Source organism: Podarcis pityusensis (genome assembly GCF_964106645.2).
Source record: "Podarcis pityusensis genome assembly, chromosome: 9".
NCBI classification, from domain to species: Eukaryota; Metazoa; Chordata; class Lepidosauria; order Squamata; family Lacertidae; genus Podarcis; species Podarcis pityusensis.
This window is the reverse complement of record NC_138034.1, coordinates 26,778,672-26,801,813: the sequence shown is the minus strand read 5'-3', so window position 1 is coordinate 26,801,813 and position 23,142 is coordinate 26,778,672. Positions and strand designations below refer to the sequence as shown.

General features: G+C 40.7%; 2 protein-coding genes across 6 annotated transcripts in view; both read left to right on the top strand.

Annotated features, from left to right (window-relative positions):
• Nucleotides 1–9,625, top strand: part of TRAPPC11 (trafficking protein particle complex subunit 11) — a 73,735-nt gene extending 64,110 nt beyond the window's left edge. The window contains exons 30-31 of one of the 2 annotated variants that reach the window (XR_013990369.1): nucleotides 2,063–2,189; nucleotides 8,670–9,625. Coding sequence is in view for 1 of the 2 variants with exons in the window: in XM_081020469.1 (XP_080876595.1) it covers nucleotides 8,670–8,696 (27 nt within the window). In the remaining variant the exon portion in view is untranslated. The remainder of the gene's footprint in view (nucleotides 1–2,062; nucleotides 2,190–8,669) is intronic. The other variant, XM_081020469.1, reaches the window with a different exon arrangement.
• Nucleotides 1–23,142, top strand: part of STOX2 (storkhead box 2) — a 136,899-nt gene that overhangs the window by 22,921 nt on the left and 90,836 nt on the right. The window lies entirely within an intron of this gene.

Genomic DNA, 23,142 nt, shown 5'->3' with positions numbered 1-23,142 from the left:
CGGCGGCGCTGAGCGAGGCGAGGAGGAGAAGCTGCCGGCGGGCGAGGGATGCGCGGGCTGAGCGAGGGGCGTTCCCCTTCCCTCTGGACTCGCGCCCCCCCCAGAAGTTGCGCCCGGTGCGGCCGGCACCCCTGGCACCCCCCACGCTACGCCACTGGTCTCGCCATTGGTGACACATCCTCCCGAGGTGTTGAGATATTAGCAACTCTTTATGGTACCTAAATTAAGTGTGGGCTGTAGTGGCAAGTGTATTGTTCTCTCAGCTTGATATGAGAGAATCTTCCCTGGGGGATAGTACTGGTCTGTTTTCCGTGGCTGCCTTAAGGATTGCTGAGGTAAGGTATACGAGGTGCTTTTTACGCTTTTAAGCATGACGTATAAACACTAATTATTACTTTGAGTATGCCAGACTAGTTAATAGCTACTTGCCTGGTTGCCTGTATTTAAAGGTTCTGGAATTGCTTACAGTATCAAACAAACTTTGCTTTCTAAACCCAACCTAAAAGTATTATTTAAGTAACGGTTTCACAGCTCTCTGTAGCTTCCCTCTCCTCAGGCCGGAGGAAGGTGAATGTTGCCCCTACCTCTTCCTGGTTCCTCTCAGGAAGCACAACACATGCAAGCTATATCTAGTGTATCTGTCACACCACTGCATCCAGAGTGTGTTTGTGGGGGGGATGTTCCAAAAAACTGTGCAGAGAAACTTTTTAGAAGCTGGCTCCTTTTTCATTCTGTTTTTAGGGCGAAAATGACTGATAGAGGGTTTGTGTATGCCATAAAATGTTTTGCACAGTAAAAAGCTATTGAATTTAAATGGGTTTTGCTTCAGCTGAATGTATTTAGTATGAGGATGTTCACTCCCTTTTATTTCTTACAGTGTGTTTGTTTTAATCTACCTTTTCCCTCCTGGAAAGAGGAAATAACTGTCATTCTTTTAGAAGGGAAATGAACTGCTAAAGTTGTTTCCTACCGTTGCCCATCTTTTGACCCTTCGTCTTCCTCTTGTGAAACACTCCTGTGCCCTGACCCCTGTGACCAAAGCTGTGGTAAATTTTGGAATGGAAGAATGTACTATGTTTCAGTGTGCTGTACTTGAAAGCAGTTAAAGTGCAAGGACTTCATTTTTATTTTGGTACCCTCTGTACATACATTAAATTAGACAATGGCACTCTGCTCATCTGTAAGCTGAACCCCACGTGGGAAATTTACTAGTGATTTTACTCCTGTTGTTCCATTGCTGTCATTCCACCAATACTGAATTACACCCAGTTGTCTCGTTCACATTTTTAATAGGATATGTATTGGATGGAGGACGAGGAGAGGGGATTGAGGTTGAAGAAAGAGTTGTGATTGGAGGGACGCCCTTTTCCCATCCTTTGGACCCCCTGGGAAGCTCAACAAACCTTCTGCACCTGAAACTGGGTGTGGAGAGTACAGTTGAATGAGAGACAGCTGTGGGCAGGCTGAGGAAGTACCACTCGCCTTGGGCCTGCCCATGAAAAGCAAGTCTAGAGTGAGAGACTAGACTAGAGTTCCAGGAACTCTTCTTCTTGTGATACTTTTGTCGGTGAGGTGAAAGTTTGTTTGGACCCTGGGTGAGAACCTGGAGGCTGAGAGGGAGTGTGCATCAGAAGAAGAATGAATTTATATTGATTTATATATATTAGTATCTTTGTATTAATGTAACATTTTTATATGTAATTGTGTATTTTTGTAATATTTTGTTTAAGTTGTCTGTTGTTGCTTCAGTTTTCTGTGAACAGTTTAGAGATATTTTTTAGTATATTAAGAGGTATATAAATTTTAAAAAATCAAATCAAATAGGAAGGGCATTTAACATGTAGGAGCCGGAGTTTTAGCCAAATATTTCTGCAAACATTTCCACATTATCTAATAACTCCTGAACATTTTTAATTACATGTTTATAATTGCACGTTTTAATTACAGGCTTAATGTGTGAAAACAGAATTTACCTGTCTGTTAATGAACAGTAAGGTATTAATTCATAACCCAGTGGGGGATTCTGAGTATTATCTGTGTCAATATGCTTTGTCCTTCATAGGGTGTGACCTCCTTGGCCAACGTGAACAGCTGAAGGACTCAATGGTTTGGTTATGGCAATTTCTTCAATATTGCATTTCACCTCTGGGACATATAAAATTATTGTATACTACTTTATACCACTAGAGGTCAGTATAAACAAAGAAATAACGGTTGTAAGAAACATTTTGTAAAGGAAACCCTGATTTCTGCAAAATAAAATAACATACAGTATTAAAAAGCTAAATAATATATATCTCAAAGCCAGCCTGTATTTCATCTTCTGTAATAAATACTGGTTTAGGCAAACCTGTGATTAACCAAAGTTACCCATCGTATCCACTCTTTTAGATAAGGCTGACCAGTAGGTGATTATTTTGCTAACTATTGTGAAAATATATCTATCATACTGTTACTAAGTAAGTGGCTCTTGTGGTGTTCTTGAGTCGGTTTCTGGTTATAACATTAAAAGAGAATTTTAACATTTCTTTCTAAAATTATGTTCGGAGCAATCCTAACTATGTAATACTGTAACCTGCCCTGGCAGTTGGGACTTCACAGTGAAGGGCAGGCAAGCAAGTCATACATATACATACACTTGCTTGCAGGATCATCGCCTTGTTGTGGTGAGTGGGCTTGCACATTCCTATGACCCTTGTGAGCAAAGCCGTCTGGAGTCTCGTACTCCCAGCAGGGTCACCCAAGGTGGTACAGTCAAAGGGAACGAGCTAGACAAAGAATGATCCAAGAAGTCCTCAACGATAGAACAGGCAGAAAAGAACAAGCAGTGTGTTACAATGGCTGCGACGGCAGATGAAGGCTGCAGCAGATAAGAATCTACCGGTCGTCTCGATACTCATGCCATCGGAATAGAGTCTAACTGTGAAGACTGTGCATTGGTCAGCGTGCACTGATCTACACACACAAAACAAATTCACGTACAGGCGTCTTCCAAAAATCCACCCCAAACCCAAAAAAGTCCCATGGCGATCGGCAAATGGTAACAGGGGCAAGACCATGAAATCTGGAAGCCCCTAGTAGTGAACCAGCCTGTGGGCGGTGGATACAGATTCACTCGTTCTGACTCAAGGAATGAGGCAGTTGTGTAGCTCGGCAGCTGAGCAGTCCTATTTAGGATACACTCTGCTCACCGTGAAAAGGGGGGTGGGCGTAGAAAAGGTGCCCTAAACATAGTCTGCCTCCCTTTTTCCCTGACTGGATTACCGCGCCACCCAGCAGTTGTAAAAGACAATTGAACTTTGGAACAAGGAATATACGGACTTTGTTGGATAACACAGATAATGAGCATTCCGAGCTCAGGATCGCCATCATTGCAAGAGAGTTGCAACGAATAAAAAGGAGGCTACACATTCTTCTGGAAAGGTCTACCTGAACAAGAACATCAAATACATGGAGTAGGTTTTGCTATCAAAAATGATCTTGTGAAGCTCTCGTCAGGAGTCCCTACTGGCATTTCAACCCTTCGAATAAAACTCACCAAAAACCAACAGGCTGCTATTCTAAGCGCTCATGCACAAACACTGGATGCCGATGAAGACATTAAAGAAAAAATTTAGTCTCAGCTGGATGCCATCCTATCAGATAAAATTATCCTCCTGGGTGATTTTAATGCAAGAGTTGGGCAAGATTTTGATCTATGGCCTGGGACTATTGGGAAAGAAGGAATTGGCAACAGCAACCAGAATGGAATCTTACTTTTGACAATATGTGCAGCGCATAACCTCATTATTACCAACACACACTTTCAACAAAAATAAATTTAAAACATCATAGAGGCACCCTCGGTCACACCACTGGCACCTCTTAGACTATGTAATTGTCCAAGCTGAAGATCTCTGTGATGAGCTCCTTGCCAGAGCTATGACGAGTGCTGATGACACTGAAGGGCCACTGCCAGTCAAGAGTAGATAATTATGGGATGGAAGGTACTGTAACTTACTGGCCAAAATATGCTTTGCAACTGGAGCAGATGGAAAAATGATTTGACTTGTGTTTGGCTGTTTTCATTTCCCTATTCATGAGCTAAGAATGGAACTCAATATCTAGTACAGCTGTAATCTTAAAGGGCAGCATAAGGATCTAATCAAAATCTAAATATTTAAATCTAAAATTCAATCATTCAAACACTGTTTCCTTTAAAGTAAAATTTATTTAGCAAATTTTCAGGCTGCCCTTAAATTGAGTTAGGACCGGAGTGCTGGGACATCTGGCTCATTCATTAAAGGATGCTCAGCTTTTTCTTACAATGCTTGTCTACAGAACTCATCATTTTCTTGTCTTTTCCTTTTTCTATTTAGCTTAGAGTTCAGATATTTCTGTACAAAGTATATATTTTAATTCAGAATAGATTCTCGGAAGATGCGGTGAAGTCTTAAAAGCCAGAAATTGGCAAGAAGTCTGGAAAAATGAGGGTTGCGGCAGTAAACTTGAGATGTATAATTTTACCAATCTAATGATATTTGACAGTTTCCCCTTTTCAAGAACTTTCCTATGTAAACATTGCCGAACTGGAGTATTGTAAAAGCCACTTAAAAAAACATTCTTTACTGGCTGGATTTAAAGCTTTTGTTTGGCCATGTTTTCTTTTTGGCATATATTACATCCTCTTTCCCTCTTCTGTCTGTTTTAGTTTCAGGTTTGTATAGTGGTTTCCTTTTGCCGTTCGTCTTCTTAGATTCTCTGAGGTCAAGTGGTTACTAGTGAAAGCTGAAATATGAGCAGAGTAGTGTTTTATATACTCCCCACCCCTCACTAATGAGTTCTGTTAGAATTTTCCAAGGCGTTTACAGTCATGGACCAAAACTATACTGCGGGTTGACAAGAGACAGAGCTACAGTAATATGTAATTATATATGTATCTTTATGTTTTATCTCAAGCATGGATCAGAGTTGAATACAGGATTAGGAATTGGTCAGGATAGGACAATATCTAAAGGCAAATGCAGTGGGTTGTATTGTGAGGAGTGATTTGTTGCAAGGTCCAAATGGCATCAAATTTGGGGCAGAGTTCATGCACGTTGAGAGAATGCAGGGCTGCTGTTAGGCTAGAGCTGGGCTCAATAACAATCTGTCTGACACGTTTTGTACCAGCTGAAATTTTCAAGTAACATAATCTTCAAAGGCAGCCCCATATACAGTGCATTAGGGCTGGGCGGTATATCAATATATAGTCCAAAACTGGTTTGAAGTCCATATCGGAATATCGGTTTCATTGTTTTTGACCTGGCAATATATCGCGAATCATGATGTGTGTTAGGGCTGGGCGATATATCGTCCAAAACTAGTTTCAAGTCCATATCGTTGTATTGGTTTCATCATTTTTGACCTGGAAATATATTGCAAATCATGATGTGTGTGTGCTATGTCAAAATCCCAATGTGGGGGGAAATGTGAAGCTAGCCAAAGCCTCTACATATCTCCATCCTTATTTAAGACATTGTGATATATCAATATATCACAATGTTTAGCTGGTGATGTATCATGATGTTGAAAACCAGATAGTGCCCTGCCCTACAGTGCATTGAGAACAGCCATGTGGAGCAGACTGTAGGCCTTTAAGATCCAGTAACCTTTTCCCCACACTGCCCAACTATATGCCTATAGGAATGTTCTAACAAGCAGGACCATGACTGCAGTAGCCCTCTCCAACTTTTCTCCAGTAACTTGAGACAGTATGTAGCTAACAAGGAGTGCTTGAATGCCTTGTCTTCCAGGCTAGCAGAACATCTTGGCATAGAGAAGAACCAGAAGAGTATATTTAGGCTGGTTAACCTAACTACCTTCCCTCTGCAATTCTCTGAGCTCGCCACCTTCTCCAGAGGAATGGGCAGCCTTTGGAAGAGTGTTACTGCTGAGGAAAGGGAGAATTTTTAAAACTCCTCTACCCCCCCCTTCAGTCACAGAAGCCCCAACTGCAGTAAAGAAGCACACAATTAGATATGTTCTATTGTTTTTCTTCAAATATTCACATTTCCAGGAAGTGGTTTAAAAAAATAATTAAAAAAATATGAGATAACTTCAACAAACCCCTTCTATTAAACTTTAACTTTTTAGTACCTCTTCAAACATTTCATTAAAAAAAAAAAAGATCAAACAAAATCTGATTTTGCTTGTGACGTTAGAATTTGGGTTAAAAAGAAGAAGAGAGGCCTTTTTGCAAGTTGGGGGCAATTTTAGTGAGTGATACAGAGCCCAAAATGGCTGAGGATTTTTCATACATTTAACAAATGTGTGAGAATTCAAGATGTGGTCTAAAGAAAGCAGTTTCCAAATGTATTAAAGCTTGCAAAAAGGACCAGGATTGTTACTTGTAATTCGATAGCAGCAGGCTGTGAAAAACCAGAAAGTTGCCAAAAGATGACAGAGATGTTTCTCAACAAATTTGTGGAGTGAGTTTTTTTTAAAATAAGTTTAATACAGGGAGGTCTATAAAAATTGTGCTGGGTGTTTGTTACTTCCAGCACATTGCAACAACTAATGGATGTCAGGCCCCTGTTGCTAATTAACCCATAATGCACCTTGAAGACCTCTTTAGTTCAACTTTCTTATAAATTAACACCTAGCCTAGTTCTGACATGGAATTTTGACTATAAGTAACACAGGCAGCAGTTTGTATGCAGTTTGATTCCAGTTGCCATTTAAAGTCTTCAAATCAAACACAACAGTTCTTGGGCTGCTCACTTTGGTGGCCCTCAGGAAGGTGGCTTAGCTGCCTCTAGTTTCAACAGTGTGTGCCAGCACTGCAGTTGGGTCTGGGCCCTTCTGCAAGCAACCGCTTGTAGCTTTGTCACAAGCTCCCTATGGACTGTATGTTTGCAGTGGCTCTTAGAATTGGGCCACTGCTTTCTTTTGATGTTACTGTGACTAACTTGGCTTTAAATGTTGATGTGCTTTTTTAGGGGGATGGCAACAGCCAGAGTTTAAAAAGAGTCTAATGTACAGAATAATGTATACATACTTACACTGATTGAGTTAGATGCTAGGATAAGCTAATGCAACCCTTAAATCCTAGTCTAGACAAAGCCCTTGTGGCAATGTGAAGGATGCTGTGGAGAGCCAGGGGCACGCCTAATGTTTTTGTAAATTAATGGATTTTCTGGCCCAAACCTCCGTATGGAGGATGTGGAGTGGGATGTAGCTGATAGTCTATGGCAGCCTGGCTGCGTGCCTGTCTCTGTTCTCACACTGGTTTGGAAAGGCCTCTTTGAGGCAACAAGTTTCATTTATTCAAGCATTTGGTTGTTTAGCATATTGAGTGCTTCTGTCTTTATTTTCTGTCAATTCAGTTTAGGATTGCTTCACCATTGAGCTAAGAGTTCTTTTTATTTGCTAATTTAAAGTCTCAGAATGTAAATTTATCTCTTTCTTTAATATATCTATACACACACAAAATATAATTCCTAATCTATAGTTCAACCCGATTTAAATATTTTGCATACACATTGTATCCCAGACTAGATTCAGAGTAAGGACAGCCTAAATGCATATGAAGTTAGAATACATGAATACTGCTCTGTTCTAAGCTGTTAAGATACATCTTTCCTCAACATGCTTGCCTCTTTGTCTGTATTAGCACAATTGCTTTTGAGTAAAATTGTATTTTACAGACTTGCAGGTCCTATAGCTTCAAAAAGGAAAAGAAAAAAAAGCGCTTCCAGTTTGTTAGGCAGTCAGAATTCATAGTCTGCAGCAAGAGAATATATGTTAATCTTCTTAAAGGCAGCAGATAAGATTTCAGAATCAGATTAAATATTTGTGTTCCAATGTTAGGAGACCTCCCTGGATCTGTCTGACAATCAATAAATCCTCTTCAGATTCTTTGTTCCTTCTGTCTGCCTTTCACTCTTTTTCAAGTTGTGAGCATTTAAATCAACAACAAAATTTATGCCATTTTAAAACATTAAATTTTAAAACAAGACAGGTTAATGTTTTATTTGGTGCTAACTTGGATTTGCATCTCAAGTCTTTGGCTGCAATAACTTTAGGGTGCCTCATCTATGTTTAGAGGAGGATTGTTTAGGACAATGTGGGCAGATTAATTCATGCACTTCCTTTTGAGCAATAAAGGGTGTCTTGTGACTAGATCTTTATCATTACTCTCATTGGTATTTAACATAAGAAAAGACTCACTGGTGGATGAATGGTTCAGCTAGGCTTTTTCTGCTGTATAATATACTTTTTATTTCAGAGTTCCAAACTCTCTGTCAATAATACTACAATGCTACTCATTAGGTGTGGCTTTTTTTCTTTTTGTATATTTGCGATCAACAAAAATGTAGTTGCTACCAGAAAGAATAAACTGTCCTAGTTCGGAGGAGAAAATGTTAGTTAGCCTACTTTCTTAGCCAATGTTGTACAGTTTGTACATTCAATTAGCCTAATCACTGAAAAGTATAAACTAGGCACGGTGACTGTTACCACTGATTGAAAAGATATTTAATGTTATTGCCCTTGTTGGGCACTGCTGCTCATTAGTTGTGCAGTAGAGGGCACTGTTTTTATGTCAAAACATGAGCCAAACATTTGGTTTGGTACATTAGATGAATTGCTTTTTAAGTTGCCACTTTGAATTGCTTTCTAAACTATTGTTTCTGTCTTACTTTTTCTAGCAAAATTCTGGTTTCCAAGAAGATTGACTATGGGAAATGACTGAAATAACATCCCCCACTGCCAGTGATACACATGCACATTGCTTTTTATGGGGTTCTTAAAATATTAGTTATGCTCACTTTTTTCACCAACACTTACAGGCTTTGTTGAAGTGATATACAGTATGCTTAATGCTTACATATATGGGGTGGATTTAATTGAGCAGTGCAAACAGAACTGTCATCTGATAAAGAATTCCAAAGACTTGCATAGGTGAAAATCTCTGCCCATTTAGATCTCATGTTACAGTGTTGTTTCTCACTGTTCAATCATGTTACGATATCAGCCAAAACAAAGAACCCAAAAATAAAAGTGGGCAAGAGGCACATTTTATCATCTTACCAAGCCCTTGCCCAATGCTATATCAAAATGCCTGTTCTCAGAACATGGCGGACCAACTAGTCACCAACTAGGGGGCCAGGTAGTCTGGGATGTGGTGCTGCAATTGAAAAGTTTCTCCCCTCCCCCAGTGTACCTACCTGCCATATGGTGAGGAAATTCTAAGAAAGCCTCTGGTGTCAATTGAAGTATGAACAGGTTGTACTATAGGCTAAGCACAATGTTATGGATGTATTGAACTTTTCTCTAAGCTTTTAAAATTTATGTTGTTGGTGATTTATATGTAAACCAAAATATTTGCAGAACAGTAACACTTGTACAGTTCTCTTGATACAGCAACATAGTCTTAAGTGTCTGTAGCATGCAGTATCAATCCATTTTATGAACTCTGCTAGGATTGCCTACTCTCCTGTCCCTCTGTACAAATAATGAATTTGCAATAGTATAGTTATGAAAGTGTTTCAATGTGTGTGGGGGGGGGATATTCATTCATTAGAAAGACTTTTTTGTGATCTTGTCATTCACTTTCTGTATTTTGCATTCAGTTTTAATGTAGCACTAAATAGAACCTCCTGAATTGCTTTGGTTTCATTGTTTTTATTCTTGAACAGCAAAGAACCTGGTAACTTGCTTTAGCTGAGTTATTGGAGTCTTAATTATGCAAAACCAAGTCAATGGCTTTCCCCCTTTTTGCCTTAACAATGCTTGCGGGCATATATGACATAGTGTATGTGTATGCATTTATAAGTAACATATAAATATGTAATGAGTTATTGTAGCAGAAATGCATATAGATTATGGACTTTCAAGAAGACATTCCAGTTTCTAATTTAGAGTCATTGAAAGATACCAGACTTAATGTGGTTGAAACCTAAAAAGGCACCCTATTATTTCCAGGCAAGTTTGGCAGTGGTTCAGTGAAAAGACAAGAAGTTGGTTCTATGTGTAGCCGTCCCAGCACATTGGTAGTGGGTGACAGACAATTTGGCCTGGATCTGGAGAGCATAAAACACAGCCCAAACAAGTCAAACTGGCTTTAGCTTCCATTGTTTTCTCTGTATGTTATAATGCTCATTTATTTAAATAAAATAATTTATTTAATTATTCTGGTAAAAACCTGTATTTGAAAGAAAAGGCAAACAGATGGTGTTCATAAATCTTACTTAATATGTAACCTTTCTTATATTATACAGTAGTGATTAGTTCTCTTTTTTTCTGATAGACTATCACCAAAAGTCTTTTTTGGAGGGAAGGAATGAGTGTCACATGTAATAGGCCCACCTTTACTCTGAAAATGCATTACAGTTATATTTCTGGATTAAGTTACTAAGGATTGTTTTGTACGTGCAAACCTTTTGTTGACAGTGTGATCAGTCTCAGATTCTTGCTTTCAACAATGTGGATGTAAGACTATGTGAATTAAAAGCACACCTCTATATGGGATTGCAGTGCACCTTCTGATCACTGTGGAATTTTTAGGAACTGTGAAGATATCTGGAAGTGCTGCAATCCTATGTAAACATGGACACTTCTTCATATGGGACTATCTCGAAAGAGCTGTGGGCATTTTTGAGCCATGATTATGCAAAGAGAATTTGTTGCCTTGTCACATTTGGTAACCAAGCTCTTAGCCTGCAATTCAAGGAGGGAATATATATGTAAATAGGGGAGCCCACCTCCTCCTGGAAGATTTATTCATTTCACAACAACAGTTCTATGTCCACAGAGGCTATACTCTTTTAAAACACTGGTAACAGACTTGTTGTTAGACCTAGATTTTCATTTTTAAAAAAGTTTAAATAACCTTTCATATTATTTTCCATATTGTATTTGTTTCAGTGTGTTGCTGTTTAGCCACCATGGGCTTCAGTTTGAGAGAGAAACAGGGTACATAATTAATAGGAAATGAAATTAAGGAAGCACCAGTCCTATGAACAATTCTCCATGTTCACAGTGCAAGAAACTGCAGTTTTGAACTGTTTGGGTTCCATGTAATGGCGAATGTTGGGAGGAAAGAGGGCAGGCAGAGCACAGTTCATTCACAAACCCTTTATTTATTTTAGATACAAAGAATATACTGAACAAGAACAGTAAAGATGAAAACATGAAAAGGCTCCCTATTTCACCCATTTGCCATTTACAAGTTGGGTGATTGAAATGGCAATGAGGGTGGAGTCAGCATGTTCTTCCCTACTGCCACCCTCATCTGTTAACTTTCTGAATTCTTATTGCCTGGAGAGGGTTAATGGAGTAAAAGAAAGGAGCTCGTGAATCCAAAGATTGTCCTTGAAGGGGTCTCAACCATGTTCTCTAGTAACCTCCAGGATGGACTACTGTAATTGCACTTTAAATGGGTCTGCCCTTGAAATTAATCCAAAAGTTGCAACTAGTGTGGAATGCAGTTGGTGTCAATGGCAGTGGGCCAGTCGACCACAACTCCTGTTACTAAACATCTGCACTAGTTGCCAGTTACCTTCTAGGGCCAGCTGAGGGTGCTTACGTTGAATGGCCTGCATCCAAATGTATGAGATAATGCTTTCTTCTGTACCACCCTACCTGTGTTGGTTGATCAGTGGGCGAGGCTTTCATGGTGGTTGCTGTGTTAAAGGAGGTGTATAGTCCAGGGACCTGTGGAAGAGCATTTTTGGTGTTGGATCTGTGACACTGGAATGGCACCCCCATTGACGTGCATCTTGCCCCGACTCTGTATTCTTTCAGATATTGGGTAAAAACACACCATTTTTGCCAGCTTTTAGTGGTTAACAGTTAAGTCATTTTGGGGGGTGTTTTTGATTATGCTATTTATATAAATTCTGAGAATTATTTTAATGCTTTCATTTAATATCTTTTATATTTATTTTTTTTGTAAATTTGCTTCTGACCTTTTTTGTTGAAGGGTGGTATAGAAATCTCTTAATAAATAATGTTAAACTGTTGTTTGATACTATGTGTGAACAAGTAACTGGCCACGTTTGCACACAACACTAAGCCATGGTTTGTTTTAATCATGATCTATTGAACAAAAGAGGATCAACCTTGCAGATGAGCAAAGTAACTGCAAGTTGTTTTTGTAATATTGGTTTTGTTTTCTTACATTTTGTGACTCATCCAGATACAGCCAGTGAGCATTTGGGCTTGGACACTGAAACAAATCAGAGTACCATTTCAGACCTAAAAAGGAACCATGATTAAGATGAGCTCAGATCTGTAAGCCAACTTCAAGCCATGGTTTGTTGGTCACATTCACATTTGTGAGCTTGGTTTGGATGTACAAATAATCACAGTGAAGCTAAACAAACCACAACTTAGCATCCTATGTGAACAAACCTTCCCCAGAAACTTCTAGTGAAAATAAAAATGTGGCAACTCTTATGTATGCCAAACTGAGCTCCTTTAATAAATTTTATTTCTCCCTGGTTTGGCATCTTACGTGGCTTTCTTCTACACTTAAGTCTACCATGTGATAACTGCTGTGAAATTTGTCAATAGCAAAATAAATAGAATCTTCTTTATGTGGACTTCATTCTATATATAATTCTTCTGTGGTCCTTCTTTCTAACTTCCCATTCTATTTTCAGTGCTACTAACCTGGAAAAACAGTTGCTGAATTTTGAAATATGCCTTGATCTCCTTTCAGTGCTTTTCTGTCAGTAAGAAAAGTTACACTAATTACTCTTAATCTTCTAGTTCTTTTTGTGAAGAATATTTGACTGCCAGAAAAATAATACGAAATTGCTTGGGGGATGGGAACCGCTATTAAATCATCAGCGCTATAGTAATTGTAATAAGAATAATAGCAAATAGCAAAAGAGTCAAGGCTATGCATTTATGTATAATATAGTTTGCCATAAGTGGTGTTAAAAGGAAAATATTTTTCTTTTGAAATTTGATGTATGAACGTGTATGTCTGTTTTATATCAGTTTACTTTTAGAAATGCAAGCTTCAGTTTAACTACTATAGATTTGTTCAGATACAACATGCACAAACTCTTAACCAAGGTTAAGAGATTGGGATCAGGCAATGGGGTTGCATGCATTATTATCTTTTCTTCCCATATCTTCTTTCCCATGACACAATTTTACATCTGCAGCAAGCCTGCCCATGGTTGCAAATCAGCTTTGGACTGTATGCTACAGTATGACGCTTTCGTTGGTACACTACAGAATCTGCCACATATGGGAAATATAAGTTGCATGTACAAAATCTCTGCTGAAATACAATATCCTCTTACCCAGTGGAATCTCTGTTTGAGAGTTTTAGTTTCCTTTCAGAAGCAACTGCCTGTATCCCTTCCATTTCTCTTTATCTTCGAGGGCTAGAAACTTGATTTATTTTATTTTTTTAAGATGACATTCAAGATCCTGCACTGCATGGTGAGCTTGCAGGTGTGGATGATCTGCATGATCCTGTTTGTAACTTGGAGGTGAGTGGGAATTCTTAGCATTTCACATTTTTGAAGGATGCAAGTAACCAAGGATTTAAACCACCACCACTGAAGCTTGAAACTGCAGGCAGTTTTTATCTTGGCAGTTTTAATCCCACCCTTTTATGTTCAGATTAGGTACATGTGGGGATGTGCTGAAAGGGTGTTAGCAGGAGGTTCTTTATGGACAGCTCAATAATAGCATCAATCTGCCCCTTCCACCACCCCTTCCTCCCCTTCTTTTAAAGGGGTGTACATTGAGTGGAAATCTAAAAAGTTTAAAAATGCTACTATTTGTTGATATAGATGTGCAGCTTGTTACACAATTTAAATATTTTCATGGCAAAAAATGTTATCCGAACACAAGATAACACTGCCTGCCCAAGCGTTTTTGGTTTTTTTCTTTGAAAGGCGTGCCTTTCATGTAGGTTTTTAAACACACACACCATTTTCAAAGGTTTGCTTTCTGTCATAGCATGGATTGTCCCCCAAATGCCTAGTTGGTGACTAGGTGGGAAATGGAAATAACAATGTGGGTTTGAAGTCATAACAGATGCAGAGCCCAAAAGCGACCAATATTTAAAGTATGTGTTGGAAATATTGCATGGTTTGCTTTTACCAAATTCCAGTCTGTTCTCGAGTGAAGCACTTACGTTTGGAGGGAAAACATACGAAAATGTGCACTCTTATGCACATAAAAGTTGTGCTTTGTCACCCTTTGGGCAGCCCATGTGCTTCATTGTGCAGTCAGCACAAGGTAAGTCACTGGGTGTATGCGTGTGGGTGGGTGAATAATATAATTATTACAGCACTGAATTGAAGCCAAGTATCAAATAACATTATTGCAGAGCATGCAAAACTGGGTATGGAACATAATTAAAACTTAATACAGGCCTGGCCCACAGGTTTTTAATCTAAAATAGGCAAAATAGAAAAAAGTGGAGTATTGGAGGGAAAGGGTCATGCAAAGGAGAAAGAGAAGCGATGGAATTTCAGTCCAAATGGCCATTCCCCTAGCAAGTTATTTCTATGTTCAGGCCTCATGGACTCAGACTACAGTTTTGGCTACAGTTCTTGGGGGCGAGGATTACTCTTGAGCAAGTGTCTAAATAATAATGTCTGCCTCGTTTCTTTTACCTTCTCTGGGCTTTAGGTGTGAGCCTGTTTTCTCAGCCAAATAATCAGTACTTTCTCTTTGAGGAATGCTTCTGTTTTATGGTGATACACATTACGTGTACAATGAACGTTTCAGGTGGTGGCCAACCCTTCATGTGCCCCTGACTCCTGTGTTATCCTGGCTAGGAGGTTTGGAAAGGGCTTGTTAATACAGCCACTGGGTGAGAGTCAGCGTCGCACTCTTTGAATCATTCCATCTGCACAAGCATTTCAGTTTTGCCAGATGGAACAATCCCCCCCTCTTCCCCCTGTACACTGTTCTGGAGGTTCTCCCAAGCTTTCCAGAGCCCATTTTGATGGGGAAGGGAGAGGGGGAGCACCCCATTGCACAAGTGGAAGTCCTTGCTTCCACTGATGGGTCTGGTTAGGTAAAACCCACCCACTGTATAAGACAAACACAGGATGTTGGGTGCCATGGTTGTAAGCCCCCACTACACACATGTACGTGTTCTCTCTCTTCTTCCTTCCCCCTTCGCCACTAGGTATACAATGGCCTGGTTCACCTAAAATGATAAGACAAAGTGTGGCTTAACAGGACTGCACAGATGTGTAGCCTCCCAGGAAGAATCCTGCAGCTGCTATGCTCCCTGCTCTATAATTTTTTATTTTTTTTACTACTGCAGCAACACTAATTTGAACTAATGCATGGCTAGGCAACCTAAGGCCCAGGGACCGGATCCGTCCCAATCGCCTTCTAAATCCGGCCCGTGGACGGTCCAGGAATCAGCCTGTTTTTACATGAGTAGAATGTGTCCTTTTATTTAAAATGCATCTCTGGGTTATTTGTGGGGCATAGGAATTCGTTCATTCTCCCCCCCCCAAAAAAAATATAGTCCGCCCCCCCACAAGGTCTGAGGGACAGTGGACTGGCCCCCTTCTGAAAAAGTTTGCTGACCCCTGAACTAATTTGTCATCTGAATCGAGCACATGACTAAATTCTCTTCTCGCCAACTATGAGCTGTAGCCAAGAATAAACCCCTTAAACCTAGTTTGGCTTACTGTTGTATGAACCAACTAAATGTATTTCCAAGCAAAACAAGTCGCTCACATGGCTTTTCAGCTAAAGTGCATGTATAATAGCATCTCAAAAGATGACTCTCATGGATCGTTTTACTCCTGCAGTAATAAGAATATTTATTGTAGACGTGGCATTTGACCACTAACCATATGACAATCCATTAACTTCTATGTAAAATAAAACGTGGTAATAAAAATAAGTTACAAAAACAAAACTACGGACAAATTAAATAGTATTTTGGGCTGGGATAAATGCTGGCCTCAACTTTTTGTTTTCCACAGTTTCAAATATCTATAGCACAAAGGCCACAAGTTGACATATAGAAGCCAGCTGTACTGCATATTATTTTAAATGACAGCATGCTATAAGGAAAGAAGATAATAAATTTCCTCTAGCAAATGCCATTACACGGTTTATCTGCTGTCCAAATATAACAGTAGGCACCTGTTTGTCTCTTCCCCCATCTTCATCAAAGAGCTCACTGGCAAGCAGGGCAAGTTACCCTGTGGCTTTTTAAAGCTGCTGTCTGTACAATCTTGCCTGTAACAGGAGAGCAGCTGTTGAATGTTTCAGCATTTAACACCATGCCTTAGCACAGTTAATGTTTTAGTTGAGAAACTGAAGGGAAATAATCTAAAGCAAAGGGGGCTCAACAGGTGGCCCACAGGCCACATAAGACCATAATGCTATTCTCTCTGCTGCTTCAGCTGATTGGACCCTTCTGAGTTGTCGTCTGTCTCAACATACATCACTATAGTGATGGTTACCTCTGCTGTTGCTTTGCTGTCCTTTCCAAGCGACTGATATGTAAACTCCTGTGAAATGTATGGCTCACATGAATCTTGGCAGTACCAGTGCAGAGCAGTTACAATGTGGATGTTTTCAGGTCCCCAAAATGAGAAGCACCTGTATCCTCTACATGCCAGTACGGTACTGTCTGACACACAAGGGTTGGAGGAAAGTACAGTAAAACAGGATCCAGTCTTAAGTACAAGTTTGAGAGGACATCATTCCTGCCCATTGGCCATGCTGGCTGATGGGAGCTGGGGGTTGAACAGCGTCTGGAGGACCACAGGTTCTGTACCCCTGCTCTAAGGATCATGCCAAAATTAGTGCACTGTATAACCACAGAGCCTAGGGCTTGCCGATCAGAAGGTTGGCGGTTCGAATCCCCGCGACAGGGTGAGCTCCCGTTGCTCGGTCCCTGCTCCTGCCAACCTAGCAGTTCGAAAGCACGTCAAAGTGCAAGTAGATAAATAGGTACCGCTCCAGCAGGAAGGTAAACGGCGTTTCCGTGCGCTGCTCTGGTTCGCCAGAAGTGGCTTAGTCATGCTGGCCACATGACCCAGAAGCTGTACGCCGGCTCCCTCGGCCAATAAAGCGAGATGAACGCCGCAACCCCAGAGTCGGCCACGACTGGACCTAATGGTCAGGGGTCCCTTTACCTTTACTTATTGGTAGCACATTTCTGCTAAATATGGCTATTTATTCTTATCAATTTCAAAATCAAACAGCAAGACTGAATATTGGGCAGAATCTTCACAGCAGTTTTCATGTTCTCATGCAGCAGTACCTCTCTTTTCTGAACAGCAAGCTCTTCCTCCCTATCACAAGCTACTTTTTTTTCAAAGTTGAAAAAGTTTGAAAAGCACCTTGTAGTGCTATGTGGAGATGCACTGCTACCTGAGAAAAATAAAATGGTCTTTGCCTTTGAGATCCTCCAGATTTCAGCCCTTGACTTGTGTACAGCCATAGAACATGGTTATGCAAAATGCAGGAGAAACATACTAAACCCTTTCCCCCTCTGCTTAAGCTCTGTATAATGTTGTACATATTATGAGAGCTGTGAAACTTGTAAAATCTTAAATTAACCAGATGAAACTTGAGGATATTTATGATACCTGGGTTTTCCCCCCTGAAAACATATGCTCTGTGCTTTTTTCAGTAGTGAGGCCCTCAGTCCATCAGAGAGCCATGATGTGTTTTGGAGATGATGTTAGTCAGCACAGCCCCATGGTTTCAATAATATTTAAAGTTAAAGGGACCCCTGACCATTAGGTCCAGTCGTGACCGACTCTGGGGTTGCGGCGCTCATCTCGCTTTATTGGCCAAGGGAGCTGGTGTACAGTTTCCGGGTCATGTGGCCAGCATGACTAAGCTGCTTCTGGTGAACCAGAGCAGCGCACGGAAACGCCGTTTACCTTCCCGCCAGAGCGGTACCTATTTATCTACTTGCACTTTGACGTGCTTTCGAACTGCTAGGTTGGCAGGAGCAGGGACCGAGCAACGGGAGCTCACCCCGTCACGGGGATTCGAACCACCGACCTTCTGATCGGCAAGTCCTACTGGTAAATTGCATTGGGTTTCAGCCTTAATCGCTTTCCTTGCTCTGGCTGTGTTTGCAACATGCCATTCTGCTTTTTTTTCTCCACACCTTCTCTGCATCTACTTTCCATAACTGTGCCATCCCAGCTATCCCCCCCCCACACTACTTACCCTCATTTGTTATTTGACTCATTCTCCAGAACTGCTGTTTTGTGGTTCACCATATTTTAACCCAACAGTGTCCTTTACTGGTCAGAAAGAAATTTTAATCCAGAACTGAGAAACGCCTGGCAGGCAGGGGCAGCAACATTTGCTTTCCCATTGGCTGATTCTCACTCAAGCCAATATTCAGGGTAAAGGGTGCTGTGATCCCCAACAGGATTTGGCAAAGCCTTTCCTTTAGGTGCCTTAGCTACTCCTGTTTGCTAGTATGTAGAAACGTGTATGCTGTGAACTGCTCTGAAATCTTTGAATGAAGGGCAGTATACAAATTTAAGGTAGGTAGGTAAGTAAGTGAATGAATGAATGACTGACTGAATGAATGAATGAAGATGCATAATAAGTGGCATAAGAGGAAGAATTTTGTAATGACTCTGAGCAAAAGGGAATTTCCATCATGAGAGAAAGTGGCTGAGGTGCTTGTGGGGAGAAGCTTTTTGGGATCAAAGGCTCTGTTGGGAACTGAATGAGAAGCTTTATTCATTTTCTACTGAATATAAATATGGGGGCCTGGGGGCCAAAGGCAGACCTCCAGGCTCCCCTCTGTCTTGGAACTCTCCCTAGGCCACACCTTTCACTGGCTCTGCTATACACTCCAAACAGTTTTGCCTGGTTTGGAATGTGTTCTTGAATTCTGATAATACATCTTGCTTCTCTGAGAGATGATTGTTGGGACGGGTGCATGAGTGTCTATAGAAACTAGTTCAAACTACATTTCCCCATTATGTGCGCATGTGGGAGACAGGGAAGAAAGGTTAAATTTACATCCATTGCCCCTGTCCTTGCATGTGGCCCTTGAAAGGTTGCCTGGGAGAGAATGCATCCCTTGAACTGAAGAAGGTCCTCCTAGCTCCGTCTTGGTGTGTTCAGCAGCATCCTAAGAACAGGTTGTGTGACCTTATTCAGGTCACATTTGCTTGTAACGCTTCTCTGGTTATGTCCATGTGAATGGCAGTGACTGTGGGCCCCTCTCTAAGGACTCTGTATTCAGTCTTCCTTCTCACTGTCCCCTTGTCTGACACAGAGGACAGAGTATGAGCTGAAGAGGATTAGGATTTATTAAACTGAAGTAATTGTTCATGCAAGCATGGCTGCAGGTATTTAGAACTAAGGTGGTTTCCTGCTTCACTTTCAACTTTTAAAAAAATGCAGGGTAAGAAGTATGAGCCTTGAGTCATAGGTTGCCACCTATGAAATGTGTACCTGTGAGCACAAGCCTTTGGATTAAAAATCAGAATAGGATATAAGTCAGCAAAACCTTTCTTCTCTCGATGGGACATTTAGGGAATGGGGAATCTAACCGGACTAAAAGTAATTGTTTGTTAAAATAAACACATTGTAGAACAAAGGAAAACAAAAGCTGATGGAAGAGAAGCACTGCATTCCTGTTATTGTGCATCCCAGAACCACAAGAAGGGAGAGAAATATGATCTGAAATAAGCTTAAGAGGTTCTGTAATCAAGCCTGGATTAGTACAATAGCATAATATACCTGTTGCCCTTCTGCAGGTAAGTGGCAGACTAGCCTGAGGATGTCTGAATGGCTCCTGCTTTTATATTTGGAAGATCCTGCCTGGGAATTGCTTTGCTGTCTCTCTCTGTATCTCTCAAGTTTTTTAAAGACAAAATTTGTTCAAACATTGCATCTAAGAAGATAGACCCTGAAATGTGTCGAACTGGCAACTGTGGTGCTAATTCAATTCCATCAGTGGAAACAATCTTATACGTACTTAGGATGGAGACAGCCAAAAGATGGTGATTCTTGCCAACTGTTCCTTTTTGTGGCGCCCTTTGTATATCTGATTTGGATGATGATGAGCATTTTCTGAAAGGGAACAAATTAAATCAGTGGCAGACATCCTAAGAGAGATGCTGTACTGTGTCCTTTCTTCATGTTACTTTGCTTAGTGAATCTCAGTATCAGTGTGGGAAAGACGAAACCTGGGACTTCCTGTAACCCAGTATTGGGCCACTCATAAAAGTCATTTCTTTTGAAAGTGACCTGAAAAGGGATAGAGGGGAAGCACTGCAGCATTTGTAATTGCCAACTCATGTGTATAATAAATCCCAATTCCTTTTCTCCGTTTAAGAAATTCCAGCCTCTTTTCCCCTGCTCTTAAGATTCAGGACTCTTACCAAGTGTTACATTAGTTGAAGCTCTGTGCCTGCACTCTCTGTGTATAACATCCACACTCGTTGGGGCATTTCTGTTATATCCAGCGTAGAACTTTAACCAATATATATTTTATTCACTTAAGTAGCCATTGCCCCTGAACTCCTAAACTTGTTGGTTTTGTTGTTGCTTACTCCATGTGGAAGAGATGGATGGATGCAGAGCTCTGTTTTCATGTTTGGGCTTTCCAAACAAAACTTTTCACCATCTCAGCCTCCCCCCTTTGAACCTTTGAACTCTTTAAGGTTTCAATTAACATTAGCAGTTGAAGGCTGAAATGCGTACATCTTCTGATGCTTTTTGCTTGTTAGTCAAGAGGCGGCCTTGACCCCAGACCAAACTTTCCACATTTAAAGGCTAGAGAAACTCCTGGTGTCCCAGTAGTGCCAATCTAACACCAGCTTTCAGACTAAAGAAGCTCGCAAGAACTGATCCAGTGTCCCAGGGATGAGCATTGGCAAAGCAAATTGACAATATCATCCCCCTGCTTTTTGCTTCTAGTATGTCATAGACAGAAAGAAGCACTTGAGCATGGGAAATACATCTTCACCTGTCATGGCTAAACTCTATTGAAATGTACCCTCCACTAACTTGTTTAATCTATTTGAAGCCATTTGCCTTTTTTGTTTCAACACACTGGGTTGACATTCTTGGTGGACTTTCTATTATGATCGGTTTATTAGGTAGCTGTAGCCAACCTATGAATGTGCATTGTGTAGTTATGATTGTTTGTCCCTAGCGTGCATTACTTTGCTCTTACTAGCAGTGAATTTTATTTGCTAGTATATTTGTTTATCCAGTCAGTGTGGAGAGATCCCCTTCTGTCTTTTTTTCATGACTGTTTTGAGCTTTGTTATTCTGTTTACTTTGGTGTTGCCGGTAAACTAAACTAGAAGCTTATTCAGTCTTATCTCCAGATAAGTAGTGCAATCCATATAGAACTTCCAATATTTATTACTTTCTTTTATAAGAAGCATCCACTTACTCATGCCTAATTACTTTTGAAGTTGCACCTTTCAAATCCATGACCTTTTAAAAATGTGAAATATTTTGGCAATAATGAATATAGGGTTTTTATGTATTCATTGCTACATTACAGATATGCCTATTTATAATTATATGTAGTGAGAACCTTTCGTTGTTTAATATGGCTTTCAATGGGGAAACTGTTGCAGTGTTTCACAGATGGTTAGCAGTGTGTATATATAGCGTGGAAGTGCTTGTGGAAATGGTAGTTGTGTTCTTCTTTGTGTTGTACTGGAAGAAAAGTGGGGAACATTAAGATGGTGATGTCTTGAGTGGCAGAAGTTTGGCAGCTTGACCTGGAAACCTCACTGACTTGAATTTATTCCTGCTGACTTGTTTGGAGCAATGACACTGTGGTCCATTGAAAATGGTCTCCCACGGCGTTCCCATGTGACTTTTTTGTTTAAATGAACCCCTGCCACGTTTAGCCTTAGCGATATTCTCCAAGAGATGGCTGTGTAATGGATGGTGCAATGACTTTTCTGCAGAAAGATTGCATCCACCACTTTTTCTCCTTTTAAGTCAAAGAGAACCATATGGTGGTTGTCATTGGTAAATTAAACTTGTGCTAATGAGCAAAGCTACTTCTTGGTCTCTGTGATGAATTAATAGTAATCTGTAAAACCAATGAAGGCAAAGCACCTCTTTACACAATCTGTTACCTTGGCCCAGGGTTAATGTTTTGAACTCACTTCAACCTCTGACTTGTTTACAAATCCATGGCCGAATTAGAAGTTGAAAGGAGGTGAAAGGAGGTCCACAACCCCAACCATATCTATGGTCCTTAATTCACCTTTCTTTCATTACTGTAATGATCAGCTGAACAGCAGCAAAATTACCTATGGAAGGTGATATTTAAAATCCCCTAGAGAAACAGTGTATCTGAAGAAGTGTGCTTGCACACGAAAGCTCATACCAAGAACTAACTTAGTTGGTCTTAAAGGTGCTACTGGAAGGATTTTTTTTTATTTTGACTATGGCAGACCAACACGGCTACCTATCTGTAATTAGAGAAACATGGTGACCTTGAAGTTGGTTTAAGATTCTGACTTGCTCTCAACCCAGTAACTGCAGTTTCTACGTTTGGATGAAATGGGAACTACCATTTATATATTTTAAGCTGTTGAGAATTGCAGCATGGCAAGAAAAAAGGAGGGAAGAATGTTTAGCAGCAAAGTAATTTTCAGGTGGGGACCCGGGTGGCGCTGTGGGTTAAACCACAGAGCCTAGGGCTTGCCGATCAGAAGGTCGTGGTTCGAATCCCCGCAACGGGGTGAGTTCCCGTTGCTCGGTCCCTGCTCCTGCCAACCTAGCAGTTCGAAAGCACGTCAAAGTGCAAGTAGATAAATAAGTACCGCTCCGGCGGGAAGGTAAACGGCGTTTCCATGCGCTGCTCTGGTTTGCCAGAAGCGGCTTAGTCGTGTTGGCCACATGACCCGGAAGCTGTACGCCGGCTCCCTCGGCCAGTAAAGCGAGATGAGCGCTGCAGCCCCAGAGTTGGTCACGACTGGATCTAATGGTCAGGGGTCCCTTTACCTTTACCTTTAATTTTCAGGTGGCAACTTGGGTGACTAATCTCATGTATGTAACACTGGATATCCCTGGGCAGCTTTGAAGTATTGATGACAACTCTATGAAAATAAGTGGCAGGAAATGTGTTCTCAGGGACTAGGAAAGGAAGAAGTTCTTCTTAAACATTTCTAGTCCTAGTGTGGCCTTCACTGACTCTGGGGA